We start from the raw sequence: 18,663 nt of genomic DNA, 5'->3' as shown, positions 1-18,663 counted from the left end.
TTACATTTTACATGTACAGTTACTGTTTAATTCTTTAAAAAAGATTTAAATCCTACATAGAGTAAATATAAGTTCTTTTTAAAAATATATTGTCACCATTCATTAACTTCTATTTCAAAGGAAGGCGGAGACATTTTTACATAAAAAATAAAGAATACATGTACTTCTCACAATAACTATATTTTTAGGTGCTCTTTGCTATTAAAAACATATGTACTTACTCTGGTACGTGTTAAAATGTTTCCCAGTAAGTCTATAGTGGAACAGAAGAGAAATGTTCACAGATACCGGGGTGTCCACTTTGACGAATGTGTTCAGGTGTTTCCAGCTCTAGGGAATTAACCTCAGTAAAGACTCAACATTTCCTGATATAGATATCACACTGAACAATTATAGGAAGTACATTGATATTCAAAAGTACCCTGTTAACATTATGTTGATTTTGAATATCTAAAATGAAAAAAATAAAATTATTTATACCATTCGATTTTAAAATTCAATAAAATACCAATATTTAAAATACCTTTCAGAGCGGAACGTGGTGCAATACAAACAATGTTTGTAATGCACAAAAACAAACACCACACATAGAAACTATTTTGAACAAATGCCATATTACTTGTAATATACGTTACTTCACTAAGTATACTATATATACTTCAATGTGTCACAATTAAAATGTAACACGATACTCTGGTTTCGTGAAAATTCGTATCAATAGATGCATGTTACATTTCTAAAGACAGATAAGGGCCATGCCTTATTTTTGACAGTCTGTGCTCTTGTAAAGAAATCACATGAAATCTTCCCACGAGTAAACGTGTACATTACACAGAATCTACATTTATGTCTTCTAATGCTTATAGGCAAGATCACCGCAGCTTGTTTTTGCTAATTTTGTAAAAGTCAAATAAAACACTTTCATGTTGATGAATAATGTCATTTATTAAAATGACGGTATAAATGTGAACAATTTAACAAACAAGAAGGGGGATCAGATTCACAAGCTTTGCTTATCAGTTACGTAAAATATGATAATGTCTGATCCCCCAAAAATGACTAGAAAAAAGTATCTGTAAGACAAGACAATCAAAACATCATTTTAAAAAGTTAGCAAATAGATGGCACATCAAAACAAAATAGGCAAACATCACAAGAAAAAGTTGGCAAAAAGATGGTACATCAAAGACACAATCAAAACCTCAGAAGAAAAAGCTTGCAAAAAGATCGTAATCAAAACCAAATACATAGAAGCGTAAAACAATTGAGTAAAAACTATAATATAAAATAAATTTTACAAGACACATTAATGATCATATTAAGGGATAGGAATGTTGGGGTGGAGGTGGGTCTTCAAAATAGACGTGCTTCAAGTTAGCGGTGGTGAGCGCGCGAGTGTGAATGACTCGCTGAGCTGACCACGTGACCTTACACATTCCATTACAATTAATCCCTCAGGCAAGGCGTGGATCTGAGAATTTTCACAATTTATTAACGTAAATGTTTCCGGAAACCAACAAACAAATTATCGCATTAAATACAAAATACAATAATTATTCTAATAATTGTTGTTTACTGAACAAAACGTGACTGAAATATTGTAACTGTTCCGATTTGAAATAATAAGGTCTTATGTCATTAGTGCTTATACATGTATATTTATGGATATGATATATACATGTATATGTACTTGCATTTCCCAAAGCAGAAAATATTCATTGTAAAAATGCATACCCATATTAAGTAAATTGAAAACTATATTTGAAACTGACTAAAAAGACTACCTGTAGCATCTTGGTTGAAATAAATATCGAAATAGGAAACATCCAGCACTCCTTCCGTATACCCCCCCCCCCCCCCCCGAAGAAAAACGATTCTTTGGTATAGAAAATGCTTGTTAGCTGAGTTATTTTCCAATTGAACTTCTCCTTTATTTTACGCCCATTACAACAGCAACCTAGCATTAGTTGAAAGAATGCAACAAAACAGAATCCTTGAAATAATTATAATTTAGCTCTGTTGATCTTAGTTCGTATTTTAAACAAGTAGATATTTGATCCTTTCCACTGAAAATAAATTGGGAAACTTTTTTTAAAAACCTTTACCTTTAAATAGGTATGGCAATTAATTGAGTAACATTGACAAACACTTTGAATATTCGGAAGGGCCCGGTTAGTTTGACCATCATTTATGTTTGATCAGTTTGTTTGCTGAACATTGCATCTATATTTATATAGGAATACCTTGGCATTCCGTATAGCACTTCAGAATGAAAGCCTTGTCTATAAGTGACATTTTTTGTTGTCATAAATGGGCCTCATCCAAGAAGGGCATAATCTTCATTACATCTTCAACGTTAAAAGGCAAATATTTAGTTTCGTATGAAAATTTTATTTAAATGATTAAAAAGAATCATCCATGCAGTTTCAGCTTTTGAAACTATATTATACACAAATTTTGATATTTTTTATTATGTACATTAAATTTCGAAAATTATCAAAATTCATCTGAAAACCATAGATTTTTGTTTAAGGTTTACGAAAATGGTGCTTGACTATGTAATTAGAATCGCTATAAATTATTTTTCAATTTCAAAACTATAAAAAAAAAAAAAAAAAAACGAGGACGTTTTTGAATGCCCTTCGGCTGCAGGAATCTGGGCGTGCTTGAAAAGTGAAAATTTTATCGATTTGTCACATGAAATTTTAACATTTTTTTTTTATTTCTCGGGTTCCTGTGAAATGTGAAAGGAAAACGATTGCCCAAAAAAGAGTTTTGATTTCCTAAAAAACTAACTTGAAAGATAGCTAGTTCAGACTGTTGGTACAAAATGGCATATTTTTTTAACACGTTTTTTCCTTTTTTCTGTCTTTTGAATTAAGTAAATTTTGTTTATGCAGTTGCTACACCGAGAGCGAAATTAATTCCAATTTTCAACTCTACTTAAACTTTGAGGTAAATTTATATATACACATATCATCCATGCTTTTAATCCTATAGATTTTTTGTGAAGCATTATTCTGTTATTGTTCCTCTTAAGAAAAACGGTCATAAATGTTACAATCTAACAAAGTATTTCAAACTGAATGAAAAGTAACTCCTATGGCTGTTTTTAAAAGCTGACAAGCTATGGTCAACCAACCAGATCATGGACGTTTAAACCAAAAATGATTCGTACAAATGATTCCTGGATATCACACGCCAAATACGCGCATTTTCTTTATAAACTTAAACCAATATCTTCCTTTTTTAAAAGAAAAAAATATCTCAGATTCACGATAATAGTTTTTGACAATGAAATGGAGATAGCTTGCTTTGTTATTTGCGTAATGTAATACATATGTAAAGGGAATCTGTTACGGCTAAAAAAAAATCTCAAATCTGACTACGTTCTATATATATGATTTTTGGGTTTTAAAATCATTTCAATAACAACGACGTTTTTATTTCTCCATGTGAAAAGAAATTCATTATTTCAACAAAAAAAAACATATCAGATGTACTTAGCCATAAGGATTCTTTCCATGCATTAAGTGCATTATGTGCTATTTGTTGCTTTGTATTGTAAAAATGAAACAAATACATGAGTTATTTTGCTCTATCTACGACTCAAAGTTGATCTGGAATTAACCTGTTAAAACCACTTTTACTTAACCAGAATATATAGGTCATATCAAGCATTGGAAGCAAGTTTGTTGACATCCCTCGATGCACCTTTCCTCAGGGAACTCTTGAGACATCGTATGTAGGATCGGGTGATTTGAAGAAGTAAGCATCTCCTGTTGACCGGACACACCAGTCGTCAGTCTTATACATTGATCAGGTAGACGAATTACTACATCGTCAAAGCTTATATAAAGGCAACGGCCTAATAAATAATATAATGCATACTAGTATTTTATAAAACAAAACAACTCAACGATATGTTTCATTCGCTAAAAAGTTCTTTATAACGAACATAAAACTTACTTAAAAACTCTAACGTACGTAGCAACACACTCCCTAGCATATTTTCTAACCATGGTCATCATAATATTAACACACTACATGTTTACACACCGATTTAAAAAATTACCATAAACAAATATTTATTATATTAATTTTTATTATAGTTAAATATAGTCAATACTTTTATGCTATGAAACTTTGCCCTAGAACGTTTGAGATTTACATGTATGGCATTTATATTTTAATTTATATATATTTAAGGTTGTTCATTTTTTGATTTGTATTTGAATATACAATTAACAGCTCCTTTTGACAAAATTGCAAGAATCGGAGAAAATCGGAGAAAATAAGATAAATTATATCAAATTAAAATTCCTACTAAAATAACTTGATTTATTGCAATAAAATATTTGAATATATGGTAAGTTATAGTTAACAATTAGTGACCTATAGTTCACTAATTGTATTCACTACTGTAGACTTCTTTAATTTTACGTGTCTAAAATTTAAAATTTCACGGGTTTTAGAGTGTATCTTGGATATATATATTATTTATATTTATGTTTGGGAGACTGATATTGTTATTATTATTATTACATCGTCATTAGAAGACCTATTAATGTATTCATATAAAGAAGTTTTTTAATCTTAAACATGAGAGGAAAACACTTACTTTTTGACCTTCAACTCAACATTAAGAAATGCCGATACCATTTTGTCCATATTATTATCAATTTAACAACAATAACTTCCATTCAATGTCAATACGATATATCCAAGTAAGGTTGAAATAAAAGATACCACAGATGTCTGTCTATCTGTCTGTCTCATTTTTGGATGTTTTACTAGAAACAGACGTTAATGGTAATCTTACAACATGCATTATGATAAACGTGATGACTTTTAAATCGCCATCTTCCCTTGCTTATGTAGTAATATACTGAGTATGGGATTTTTAGTTAATAGTCAAAACTTGTTATTATTTTTATTCAATTTGATTATAATTTCTCAAATCTGATCTTAAAATCTATACGTATTTTGTAATGAGCAAATTTAAACTTTCGTTCAAAAATTATCAACCCCCTTTATGTATTCAATTGTTCGGTTTTTTTTAAATCTAATATTATTCCACACATATTCAAACGTTACATTACATACATACCCCAAATGAAGGTCAAACTATTGAGGAAAGAATTGTTCAGATTCACAAGAAGAAAAAAACATGTTAGTTATTCTTTATTGATATTTTCGAAATGATTTATTTATTTTACGGGTCTGATCATCATTTTTGCAGCCTTCAATGAAAACCCTTTTCCAAATTTGTCCCAGTTAATACTCTCATCCGTTTTGACGGCAGATTTGAGAAAAGGTCCGTTCAGATTAGAGTCATCACAAGATCCGAACCACCAGCCAGCTTTACCACGAACAGCACAGGAAGTCTTCCAAGAATCATTGTCTGCATCCTTCGTAGAGAACGGTCTTCCAGTACGATGTTTCAAACTATCACCTAAAAGACATTCATTTTTTTTACATTTCTTGTCCCACTTGTTTTGTTCAGTCATTTAATGCTCATTTTTTAGCCAGGTCAGTCACACTCTTTACTACTCTTATGAAAGTTGTCCATATCAAGAAATATCCATTTATATGAATATAAATATGTGCATAAAACGTTGAGGAGGGAAACAATCATTGTCATATTTAGAGGGAAAATTTATTTTTGTTCTAATTGTTATTAATAAATCACCTGCAGTACCACTGTACCCAGTTGCTGTCAATTTGAATTTTTGGGACTCGCTTCCGACAGAAAACTTTGAATACTTGGCAAATGCTTTTTCACCCGTAAATTTCTGAAGGTCTACTCTCACTTCATGTTCTTTCCCTTTAGTGAGTAAGTGAATAGCTTCATTTCCTAAAAAACGAAACCTTACTCTATTAATATTTTTACAGATGTATGGCAAGCAGACAAACCAATATGAAACAACATGAAGAAATTGATGCAGTAAAAACAAACTAAGCTAATATTTCTTCTTGGTGCAATCATATCCTTCATACAAATTTAACAATTTCAACACTTTCGTTCAAAATAAATATATCAAACTAATTAAAAGAAAAAAAAAGAAAATAAAGATAACAAATAGTACTCTCTCTAAAAAAATTGCTTTTGTAGTGAACAAAAATGATTACTATAGTTAACTATAGTAAATACTTTGACTTACTATGACGCCTTACTCTAGAACTTTTTTGAAGATTTTGAAGATTTAGAACGTTTATATTTTTTAAATAACATAACATGTATATATATACATTTAAGTCAGAAATGTCAGAAACATGTTATAATTTTGAAAAATAAATAATATCTACAATATCTCTAAAATTCATAGTAAAAATACTTCAACTATAATAGTGAAAACTTTTTGTTAGGAGTAGTTCAAATGGCGATCAATTACTATATAATTATGAATTATGCTCTGAAAAAAATCGAACCATAAATTTCATATTTGTGAATATATTCTTTGATTATTTAGATAAAAAAGATGAAAAAACAAGAAAACAAAAAATGAACAAGCATTTTGATTTTTTTAAACAATATATGAAAAGTACAGTAAATAAAAATTAATGACGTTTAATGAATATCTGAGTGCACAAATCTTGTATAAACTGATCTAACCCAGATTGTACTCGAATAATTTGGCCAAGAATTTCATTTATTCCCTATAATTTAACTTAAAAATTTTAAATAACAGTGGGTGTAAAAATGTTTGCCCCACCCTACCTCCCGGGGTTCAGGATTTGAACAAACTTGAATCTAAACTACTTGATGAAACATTTTTAAGCCTTGTTTTAAAGGTTTGCAAAATAAACCAAGCCCAATTTTCACTACATTTACCTCAGTTTGAGTTCATACATAAATTTCCTCTAAAATGTCTCATTTTGCTAGTTCAAAATGGGTTTGAAATGGTTGAATGCATGCAACTTAATGGATCTATCAGGATACATGATTAAATTTATCGATGACCTTTATTTGGGGGGGGGGGTATCTAAATAATTCATATGATGATGGACAATGAATTTACAGGTATATCTTACCTAACCAATATTCTCCATCCACATTACCGAATCCTTCTTTGTACGAATCCCAGGATCTATAAAAATCTACTGATCCGTCAATCCGCCTATTGATAATCTACATGTGTAATGAAAAAGAATTTAATTAAGCATATTCTAAAATCACGGAATATAGGGACAAAAAAAACTACATACAACAGATCCAAATTCAAAGTCGATATTACAACTTTAACTATGACAATGCAGGAAAACAAAAGGCAAAATAAAATATAAAATACATAAAGTAAATGATTTATGAAAATTTAATCATACATTTAGCTTAAATATATATGCACATAAAATACAAAATCAGGAAAATTCTAACCGTCCAACCACCTCCCTCTGTAGTCATGTCAAAGTACACCAGTTTCTTTGTCTTCATATCAGGGTATATAGAGTAGACGCCATCTTTCCCTTTTGTGTTGGGTATGAATTTTAGAATTGATGCGCAGTCTCTTTGCTTTTGGACTTCTGTTTTGAAAATTACATATTAAGCAAACAGTTACTGTTAAATCCTTTGAATAGATTTAAATCCTACATGAAGTTAATATAAGATCAGTTTAAAAATATATTGACACCATTCATTAAATCCTATTTCAAAGAACGCGGAGATATTTTTACCTAAAAAAAATGATATGTGTACTTTACAATAGATTAATTTTTGCGCGCTTTTCTATCAAAAAGGTTTATACTTACTCTGGAACTTATTGAAATGTTTTCCAATAAGTCTATAGTGAGACAGAAGAGAAATATCCACAGAGACCGGGGTGTCCACTTTGACAGATGTGTTCAGGTGTTTCCAATTCCAGGGAGTTAACTTCAGTAAAGACTCAACATTTCCTTATAGAACAAAGCATTGATATATCATTTTCTATTTAAAAAGAATTATTTCTTACAAATTTGTAAATTTTCAATTTATACACAGATGTTATTTTTAAATTTTAAAAAATCATTACAACTTCAAAATACCTTGTAGATGGGAATGCGGAGTGATACAACATGTAGTTGTAAAGTGCAGAAAGAAACATAGTACCACAAAATTAACTTTGATTAAAACCATATTTTCTTCTGTGCCTGCACGTACATGTACGATTTCTAAAGAGAGTGCAAATATATACTTTTTTATTATAATTAAAATGTAACATGATATTTTGATTTCGTGTCAACATGTATCGATAATGTCATGTTTAAGATAAATATAAAAGGCGGAGCCAATGTTATGATAGTCAATGCTCCAGTAAGGAAAAACGCTTTACCAGAAACCCTCTGACCCCCTCTTCCCACCCTCTTTGAATCCGTCCTTGACAGTTTCTTAACTTTCACGACTACCACTTTTCAGTTATGGATAATTGCTTTTTAAGCTCCTTGGTTTTTTGCACAAACTAAAGTCACCTTCTTCTTGTAATAAAACTTTAAATTCATTTTCCGAAGTTCTCAAAGACGTTGCTTTTAATGGGCTTCTATCAACGAAAGATATGATGTACATCTGTATGATTCTGCAATAAGTATTTGAAAATTAAATTTATCGAGCTCTCCTTGATACTATCTGGGTCAAATTTTGAAATTGACATCTTAAAGATGAGTATTTTGCTAAGTACTTTGCAGATTTTGAAATTGACTTCTTAAAGATGAGCATCCTGCTATGTACGTTTCATGTTTACGTATACCACACACGTCTTAGTTTTGTTGAAATGTAGTGCAAAAAAAAAACAATGCTGCATTAAGAAACCATGCCCAAAGATGTGAATTTTTTGTTCATCTTTTAAAATAGTAAATTGTTACTATTGAAATAAAACTCTCTTACATTGACAGTTTGAAACTTTAAAATTTTACAGTGGATCGTATCTTTCATGCTGATTCATCACTGAAAAAAAATAAATACTAAAATTTACTAAGAAGACAACCGTTGTAAATTTACTGTCCATACAATCACTACCTTAAAAGTAATTTTAGATATCTACACGATCCATGCTCCACGGGACACCTACTACTCACAATTTTAGCCAGTAAACACAAAATGATTATTAATTTGATTTCAACTTATTATCTGTTTCAGTGTATAGATTGAATGAAAAACATTATTATCATCTTGCGATTTAGAGTCATGTTAATGTACAGAAAATGCTACATTTCTGTGTCTAAGCAAGGCAAAGGGCTGCTTTCAAAAGAACAGATTCAAAGACGGTTATGTTTGACAAGGAATTGAATGTAAAAACCGTTTGGGAACTATTGTAATCTATCAACAAAGAGTATATTAAGAAATAATATTTCGGTGAGCTGGGCATAAAAGATACCATAGAGTTTTACACATCTCTTCATCCGATTCATATCTGGATATTTAACTAGAAAAAGAATGTTAATCTTGTAACCAAGCTTTATGATAAACGTGATGAATTTACCTTCTCAATCGTCAACTTCCCTTATTTTTGCAGCAATATACCTTCATCATCTGAATACGGGGTTTATATATACCAGTTGATTCGATACACAATCTCGAGGTGAGTTACTGATGTGTTATCAGAAGTCTCCTTCATAGTCATCAATTTATAAGTTCTGTGGTTGATACGATGACCTCTACAATAAATACAATCTTTTATTAAGTCAAATGCTGACTGAAGTTTTTCATACTAATTGCTGGGTCATTATTTACATATACAATCGTGGACAGATTTTCATGATATTATATAAACAAATTAGGTAAGATTAGAATTACAAGTGGCAATACCATATTGTACTCATGGTATAATGCAAACATGAAAGTGGGGTTGCAATCATGATTAGGAAAAACAAGATAAAATTCTGCTCGAATGGGTACCAATTAATGACAGACTAATTAGAGCAAGATTCAATTCCATACGCAATTTTATTCACCAACAAATGATGCTGAGGAAGAATGATACATATGGAGATAACGAACAGTATTCAAGATTAAAAAATCCACAAAACAATGCAAAATAGGAGCAAACACGAACCTCCAAGACATCAGAGGTGGGATCAGGTGCATGAAATACTGAGCATCCCCAGCCGATCAATTGTATAATTAATGGACCAACAATTAGTATGAAAAACGTCCCTCAGCATTTGACTCAATGATAAATTGTATTTGCTGACAAGGTCATTGTATCTACCACAGAACTTACGAAATGATAACTTTAAATGAGACTGCTGATATTCTTGTTTCATCAACGTGTTTGTCAGTATTTTACCTCGTTTTAGAAATTGGTCATTTGTAAAGCATGCTCTTGTGTATCGAATAAATTGAGATATATAAACTCCGTGCAGGTGATGAAGGTATATGCTGCATACGAGGGTTGTCAAAAAAGTTTGTAGACAGTGACGTTTTTGTTAAAATAATTGGTTGTATATAAATCTATTGTACATCAAAATAATTCTTATGAAAATCCAAGTCAGAATGATTTAATTTTTATTGATGGAACTTTATATTTTTGTAAAAATCGGGGTCTTTAAAGGTCGCAGATAGTGCGCACGGACCAAGGTTAAAATGCCATAAACTCTGATATAAAGTGCTCGGAATAAAATGATTATTTTCTACATAAAAGAAGTCAAAACTTAATGAAAATTATATGTAACACAAATAAAGAGGCTATAATCGCTTTCTGATATTTAAAGTACCGCTTACTATATAGACATTGAAAATACTAAAACTAAACACGTAACAAGTACGTGTCAAAACTTGACGGAAAAAGCGACGTCGGCCGTCCGCACGGGGCTCAGAAAGCAAAAGTTGCGGATGAATTTAAATACAGATGCTAGATATACACGAATTACTGAATGCCGATGGATTAAATCAGGTAAGATTAGGATTACTTGTGGCAATACCTTATTGTACTCAGGGCACAATGACATACATCAAAGTGGGGGTTCAATCATGATAAGCAAAGACAAGATCTAAACGCTGCAGCAAAGACAAGATCTAAATGCTGCAGGAATGGGAATTAATTAATGACAGACTAATTAAAGCAAGATTCAATTCCATAGGCAATGTTACAAATGAATGCACCAACAAATGGTGCCGAATTCGAAGAAAAAGTGAAAGATGAATTTTATGAACACCTACAGGTGACTGTCTTTTAAGTTCTTGCCATGACATGCTAATGATCATGGGAGACCTGAATGCGAAAGTGGGTACTGATACCACTGACTGTGAGAAGTCTAAGGAGAAACATGGCCGTGAAGTTACATGTAGGAATAAGAATGGAGAGCGCTTATTTGAGTTCTGTCTCAACAAAATCCAAATGATAGGGTCAAAAGATTTGGGTAGTAACGGTATATTGTTTTTGTCCTCTCTGTTTTTCTGTCTGTCTGTTTTTCTGTCTGTTGTCAAATTAAACCTAGCCAATAACTATTGAGTGGATGGGGCTATGGCTTTCATATTTCACTGAAGACCTTTCTTTGGGTACCACCAAAATTGACCTCTTGACCTTGAAGTTTTACTTACTTTTACGTATTAATGTTTTTTTTTGATTTATTGTTTCTCATTTAAAGAGTGATTGTTAATTTAAACATTTTTACTTTTATGTGATACTTAATTACACTACCCACATCCATTCTTGTAATGTTGTTTTTTGTATTTGAAAAATTGTCGTATTATTTACTAAAAAGATATTTAAATTCAAGTTTAGTTTATAAATGATAAGGACCCTTTTTCAGTATGTCTCATTCTAAATTGATGAATAACATAAAAAGGATGTATTCACTACGACAAAGAATTGACCTAAAGGAGAAAACAATTTCCCGGAAAAGGTGATTATCTAAAAATTAACCTTTATTTGTAACTTTCTACGTGAAACGGTTGGGAGTTATCTCCCTTGTGCCATATTGTAAATCAATAAATAATTGTAAATAGTGTAATTAACAGGTTATTTGATTAAATGACTTTACAACAAAGGATATTATATAAATAAAAATACGACAAAAACAAATGTTTAGTTAAGATGAGCAAGGTATGCTCGAAAAATGACAGATACGTATTCCCGCACTTATTATCATTGATACGAAGTTTTTATAAGTAGGCAAATGGCCAATGAGTATGGTGTCGTACGTTTGAAACCAAATTGTCGGTAGTGGAAGTATTGTCAGTGACTATTGTAAGTCTAAAGGCTAAGAATTACAAGTGTTAAAGTCATTAGTGTAGCAGATATAGTTTATATTGAGCGTGTTTAGCCAGTTGACGGGTGAAATATATAGCCAAGGGGCTATTGTATTATCAACTGGCATTTGTATAGCCAAGTGGCTAGAACTAACCGATGGCATTTCAATAGCCAAGTGGCTATCACGAAGAAGTGTTCATTTAGCCAAGTGGCGTTGTTATAATTTAGCCAAGTGGCTTTGGTATAGCCAAGTGGCAAGTGGCTTTTGTACAGCCACGTGGCAGCTGGGTTTCTGTACATATTACTTAATTAACACTAGGCAAGTGTACCCTATATTTGTATATATTGAATTTGTTATATCTGTATATTTTGCATCCATATTGTCCTCATAAGACTTGGGCATTATCCAAGTACGATCCCAGGTAGATCGCTCGGGTCCCGCACGTTACACTACGGTATATATGTCTAACTCTTTCAAATTTGTATTTATACCTAAAACCTATTTTTACAACTTTACAATAAACCTCCAAAGTTGGCTGAAACAGCATTTTGTCCGTTAAAGCGTTGATTTTTGCATGAATTTTGGCCTAGAATGCCTTTAGGGCAGACCTGCCCCTAAATAAAATTGTGATATTTTAGGTTGGGATGAAAGGAATAATTTAAGATAGGATTTATTTAGGGGCACTCCTGCCCTCGGGTTGATATTCACAAAAAACCTACAAAAAATAAGGAATGATTTTGTTAATCTGCTTCAAATTTATCGCAGTCATTATATTAGTCAGACTAGCTCAATTGATATATGTGCTGACTTTTATACCGTGGATACTTTCTTTTTAAAGTCGGGGGGTTCAAATCCACCTGGTACCACACTTTTATTAAATTTTCGCCTTTTCAAAGACTTTTTTAATTTTTTATAGACTTGTGTATTTTTCTTCAATTATCCATCCTTTATACGATCGTAAATGTCCATTCTTGATATAAGAAACAATTAAGAGAGATTAAATACGCAGCACAGTTAATGTTGCAGTAAGGAGGCGGGGCCTAATTTGTACGGGAAATGTTTACTATGACCACATTTTGTACAATGAAAAATGTCTTTTGTTCTCAAATAAAATATTATTTGCAGTTAAATAAAAAGCCGTTAACTTGGATGCGATGTCTGTTTTAGTATTTTATTTATAAACTGTACGTACATTCTCCAGACAAGCGATACTGTCGTGTGTTTGTATGCAGATTCATTGAAAAAGTAATGGAAGGGCCCTAATAAATCGATTTATTGCAAGGGCATACCCTCAATGTATCTTATCAAGATTTTACACATGAACTCAAGAAGCATTAAGATTTTTGAAAAGTGCTGCGAACCTCTTGAAATCTTGCAAATAAATTAATTATAGCTATATTTAATGTAGTTGACCAGCAAAATATTCAACCTGCCGTCCAACAAATAAAATTTTAGAAATTAAAAAAGGGAATCTACATAGGTTTGCAGCACTTTTCACAAACTACATACAGTTTTGAAAAAGATTATAAACTAAATTAAAATTTTTAACTTGGCTATGCCCTTGCAATAATGAAATTTATAGATGACCTCTAAACTGCAAGTATAATTGCTAAAGTCATGTGACGTCGACATCACATGACAAGTCTAAATAAGAAATCTAAATGTCCCCAACATGTAAATTTTTTTTATATCAGTGAAGTCCTAAAAAGAATCGCCCATCTTAATAAAGTATGTATTTTTTATCCTAAAAAATCGCCGATATTTCCATTTGTAACCTTAACTGTGCTGCGTAATCGTAACAATCCAATGTACAGTTGCCAGTCAGGCGGAAAAAATCTAAGTATAAGCACTTTCTCCGAGGACAAGAATAACTCACTATGTGTTACTCGATAAAGGTATTCTTGAAATCATTGAGCTGCGATGAATTTCAATTGACATTTTTATATTCCTTAGAGTTTAATCACATTGATTTTGGATACATATATATCAGTTATTGTGCACCCTTGAATTTCATTTAGATCTATATAATTTGTACACATTAATGGCATGTTTTATCATAACCACGCAAAAATAGCCTTTCATGAAGAATAGAATTTCAGAGACAGTAGACATTAACATTATGAATAATGAAAAGTAAAGTAAATTTGTCAGTTTTTGCATTTGGAGATAACAAACTCAGAAAACCAATGAAAGGGTTACCCCTATATACCTCTACTCACTGAAATAAAGATTTAAGAAGAACAAATTGTTATATGTATTCAGCCTAATGTCATTAATCGGAACGGAAATCGACAAGCATATTTCTAGAGAATAAACCTAACCCGGTCTTATAGGTCAAATCCCTATTTAAAATGAAGTTATCCTTTGGAATGCTTTAACTTTGGTTGGACTTTTTTATGCTGTGTGTCCTACTCGTGACATAATTTTCATTTCGTTCTAGAAAATTCTATGTATAGAATATTTTTGGTTATGCAACTTATGCCATCCATGGTTCCAAACGTCATTATATTGATATAAATCCACAGATAAATGTCAAAATATCGATTTAAGTTATAAACAAATGTACATTTCACAAAAAAGAAACATGTTTCATATTCTTTTATTGATACTTCAAAACCAAATTTATTATTAATTTTTTGGTCTAATCATCATTTTTGCAGACTTCAATGAAATAGGTGCTTTTCTTTTACCGAAGTGCTCCCAATTAACACTTCCATTCGTATTGACAGCAGATTTATGGTATTGTCCATTCAGATCACAATAATCGCAGGCTCCATACCACCATCCTGATTTTCTGGCAGTAGCACAGGAATTCTTCCACGAATCGTTATCAGCGTCCTTTGTGGAAAAGAGCCTTCCGTTATGATAGGCTAAACTATCCCCTAAAATATATAATATTTTTGGTACATTTTCTTGTCTCCATATTTGTCTAGAATAACTTTGCATAATATTCACATATTTACAAATTTTGGTCATATGGATAAAATCTCAACTTCAAAAAAGTTGAAAATTCACGGACATACATACAATGAAGCGCATTGAAGTGGTAAAATTTTCCGTTCGAATGGAACGTTTTGAGTTATATTTAGAGTGTTTATTGTCATCTTATGACACGCCCATTTCTTTAGAAATGGATAAAACGGTCAAGTTGTTTCTTCAAATACCTGTAGAACAGGTTTTCCATAAATATAATAGCCAATCAAATTGAGGATCTAAATAAGCACCGAGTAAACACGTGTTCGACCGAAACATGTGTTGTGGTGACTTCAATAGACATGATTAGTTAAAAAAAATATGTACATATTCGTTGCAATTTGTGTTTTACAGAAGCGGGGAGTCTCTATCTCCCTCTTCTAATTTTTTTAAAAGCTCCATTTCAGTGTAACTCATGATGCTTGTCGCGAAGAATGGGGTGTCCTAACACTACGACGAATATTTCTTTCTCGTTTCAAAAAATATGGGCGTGTCATTATGTTACAATTGAAGTTCAAAACATGACTCATAACTTTTCATCCAAACGGAAAATTTTACCACTTCAATGCGCTTCATTGTACGTATATTATAAAAATCTATATTTTTGTTTAAAGAATCACTGTATAGTTAGTGTAGTATGCCAGGGCATCAACGTTAGTGGGAAACATGGGATAATTTGCATAACGGGCGAAGCCCGTTATGCATAAAAGGCAGCCGCACGAGATTTACATGCATACTTGGCCTCCTTAGCGTCAGACACAGAGAAAGATACGCACGAGATTTGCATGCATATTGGGCCTCCTTAGCTCATGACTTACTGACCTGCATAATTTACATTCCGGTAGAATTATCAAGAAGTAAAGTCCCCAAACTTTCAAAGAGTTATCACAGAGAAAAAAAATTAAAAATGGAAATAATAATAAATCACCTGCAGTACCACTGTACCCAGTGACTGTCAATTTGAATTTTTGGGACTCACTTCCGACAGAAAACTTGGAGTACTTGGCAAAGGCCTTTTTGCCAGAAAATTTCTGAAGGTCCACTCTCAGTTCATATTGCCTCTTTTTAGTGAGTAAGTGAATAGCTTCATTTCCTAGAAAACAAAATATAAACTAGTTTAATAACTCAGAAGTAAAGCAAACAGACACATCAATGAGGAATAACATGTAGACATTAATGCAATAAAAACTCTTTATACAAAATTTTAATAAATTATTTCAAAATCAATATCAAAGCAATATGAGCTTCAACTTTGATGTCGGAAATTTTTATTTCAAAACTGTTATTAACTATTTCAAGAACAGGTAACTTTATCAATGAATTTTTATTTGAAGGGGGGGGGGGGCATATAATTTATATGATGGACAATCAATTAATCTCTTACCTAAATAATACTCCCCCTCCACATTACCGAATCCTTCTTTGTACGAATCCCAGGATCTATAAAAATCTACGGATCCGTCAATCCGCCTATTGATAACCTGCGTGTGAGAAGAAAATCTATTTAATTAAGCATTTACTAAAATCATGGAGGGGGAAACAAATTAACTATACAAAGAAAATCTTAATTCAAGGTCGATATTACAAATTTAACTAAGAACCAAATGGAAATATAATGTACTTAAAATAAATGAATTATACAAATTCAATTGAAACCAACAACACTGTATATCCTAAGTGTCGGATCTACCAAGTAGATTCAAGGTCAAGGATGGAAATTTATATAAAGCACTAAAAATGACCAACGACACGTACAATAAAAATTGTTTATTGTTCGTGTCATTGGTCATTTTTAGTGCTTTATATATATATATATATATATATATATATATATATATATATATATATATATAATACACACTCAGGAAACTTCTTACCGTCCAACCCCCTCCCTCTGTAGTCATGTCACAGTACACCAATTTCTTTGTCCTCATATCCGGGTATATAGCGTAGACGCCATCTTTCCCTTTTGTGTTGGGTATGAATTTTAGAATTGATGCACAGTCTCTTCCCTTTTGGAGATCTAATTTCGAAGATTACATATTACATGTACAGTTACTCCATAATTCTTTAAAATATATTTGAATCCTACAAGGAGTATATATAAGTTCCTTTTAAAAATATATTTGCACCATTCATTAAATTTTATTTCCAAGAAACGCGGAGATATTTTTACATGAAAAATGAATGATACATGTACTTCTCACAATATATTTATTTTAGGGGGCGCTCTTTACTTTTAAAAACATTTGTACTTACTCTGGTACTTGTTGAAATGTTTTCCAGTAAGTCTGTAGTGAGACAGAAGAGAAATATCCACAGAGACCGGGGTGTCCACTTTGACGGATGTGTTCAGGTGTTTCCACTTCCAGGGAGTTAACTTCAGTAGAGACTCTACATTTCCTGATAAACACAGCATTGATTTATATAATTATCTATATTGAAAAAATTATAATTTACATATATGTAAATTTTGAATTTGTACCGAGATATTTTTTTTAATTACAAAAAAAAATTACAACTTCAAAATACCTTGTAGCTGGGAATGCGGAGTAATGCAACATGTAGTTGTAAAGTGCAGAAAGAAACACAGTACCACAAAATTATTTTTGAATAAAACCATATTTTCTTCTGTGTCTGCATGCACTTGTGCGATAACTAAGGAGAGTACATGTATATAGTATTTTATTATAATTAAAATGTAACATGATATTTTGATTTCGTGTCAACATGTGTCGATAATTTCATGTTTAAGATATAAATAAAGGTAAAAGGCGGATTCAATGTTTTGACAGTCAATGCCCCAGTAAGGAAAAGCACTTAACCAGAAACCCTCTGACACCCCTCTCCCCACCCTATTTAGATCCGCCCATGACAGTTTCTTTACTTTCACGACTACAACTTTTCAATTAAGCTCCCTCCACTTTTTAAGCTCACATGGTTTTTTGCACAAATAAAGGTTACATTTTTTTTGTAATAAAACTTAACATCATAGGACTTATATACGATTATAAAGCCCTATTATGTTTCAATATCTCGTCAAAACTTAATGAAACGTCCTTAAATTTTGAGGTTCTCATGGTCGTAGCTTTTAAGGGGATTTTATCAATACATTGTATGATGTACATCTATTAAATTCTATATAGTAATAGGTATTTACAAATTAAATTGATTGAGCTTTCTTTAAAACTCTTTATTTGAATTTTCAAATGAGATATGTATTTTTCTGAGTACTTTGCACCCTTATGCCTACAATGCACATCTTGGTTTTGACGAAATGTAGCGCCAAAAAAGGACAATGCTGCCTGACGAAATAATGTTAAAAGAGAGTAAAATATTGTTTATCTTTTAAAGTAGTAAATTGTTACTATAGAAATTAAAATTCTTTTACATTTACGGTTTGAAACCTTAAAATTTTGCAGTGGAACGTATCTTTTCTGATGCTAGATTTCAGTAAGTAAAAGAATTAAAGCGTTTTAAAATGGAAAGCAGTATCACTGAAAAAAAATTGTAAAAGTCACTTAG

General features: G+C 31.5%; 2 protein-coding genes across 4 annotated transcripts in view; both read right to left on the bottom strand.

Moving 5' to 3' along the window:
• LOC134268081 (microfibril-associated glycoprotein 4-like) overlaps positions 1–17,771 on the bottom strand; it is a 64,568-nt gene extending 46,797 nt beyond the window's left edge. For 2 of the 3 annotated variants that reach the window (XM_062750281.1, XM_062750282.1), the window contains exons 1-2: positions 17,671–17,771; positions 17,398–17,541 (exon numbers count right to left, since the gene is read on the bottom strand). In XM_062750281.1, the coding sequence (XP_062606265.1) occupies positions 17,398–17,541; positions 17,671–17,761 (235 nt within the window). In that variant the 5' untranslated portion in view covers positions 17,762–17,771. Of the gene's footprint in view, positions 1–221; positions 249–17,397; positions 17,542–17,670 lie in introns of those variants that run through there. The other variant, XM_062750283.1, reaches the window with a different exon arrangement.
• Positions 5,203–7,518, bottom strand: LOC134268083 (ryncolin-4-like). Its single transcript, XM_062750287.1, has 4 exons — positions 7,379–7,518; positions 7,036–7,132; positions 5,693–5,857; positions 5,203–5,455 (listed from the first exon to the last, which is right to left on the bottom strand). The coding sequence occupies exons 1-4, from the start codon at positions 7,433–7,435 to the stop codon at positions 5,211–5,213; spliced, it is 564 nt and encodes a 187-aa protein (XP_062606271.1). The 5' UTR covers positions 7,436–7,518; the 3' UTR covers positions 5,203–5,210.
• Positions 17,772–18,663: the final 892 nt, after the last annotated feature.

This window comes from Saccostrea cucullata, unplaced genomic scaffold, assembly GCF_032062105.1.
Source record: "Saccostrea cucullata isolate Sc308-1 unplaced genomic scaffold, CSIRO_AGI_Scuc_v1 ctg834, whole genome shotgun sequence".
NCBI classification, from domain to species: domain Eukaryota; kingdom Metazoa; phylum Mollusca; class Bivalvia; order Ostreida; family Ostreidae; genus Saccostrea; species Saccostrea cuccullata.
This window is presented reverse-complemented; position numbering and strand designations above follow the sequence as displayed.

Coding starts and splice junctions, on each gene's coding strand:
- LOC134268083 (XM_062750287.1), bottom strand. CDS start 7,435: ATGAAGACAAAGAAACTGGTGTACTTTGACATGACTACAGAGGGAGGT. Junction 7,133..7,378: donor CAGAGGGAGGTGGTTGGACG/GTTAGAATTTTC, acceptor TTACACATGTAG/ATTATCAATAGGCGGATTGA. Junction 5,858..7,035: donor GGATGGAGAATATTGGTTAG/GTAAGATATACC, acceptor TTCGTTTTTTAG/GAAATGAAGCTATTCACTTA.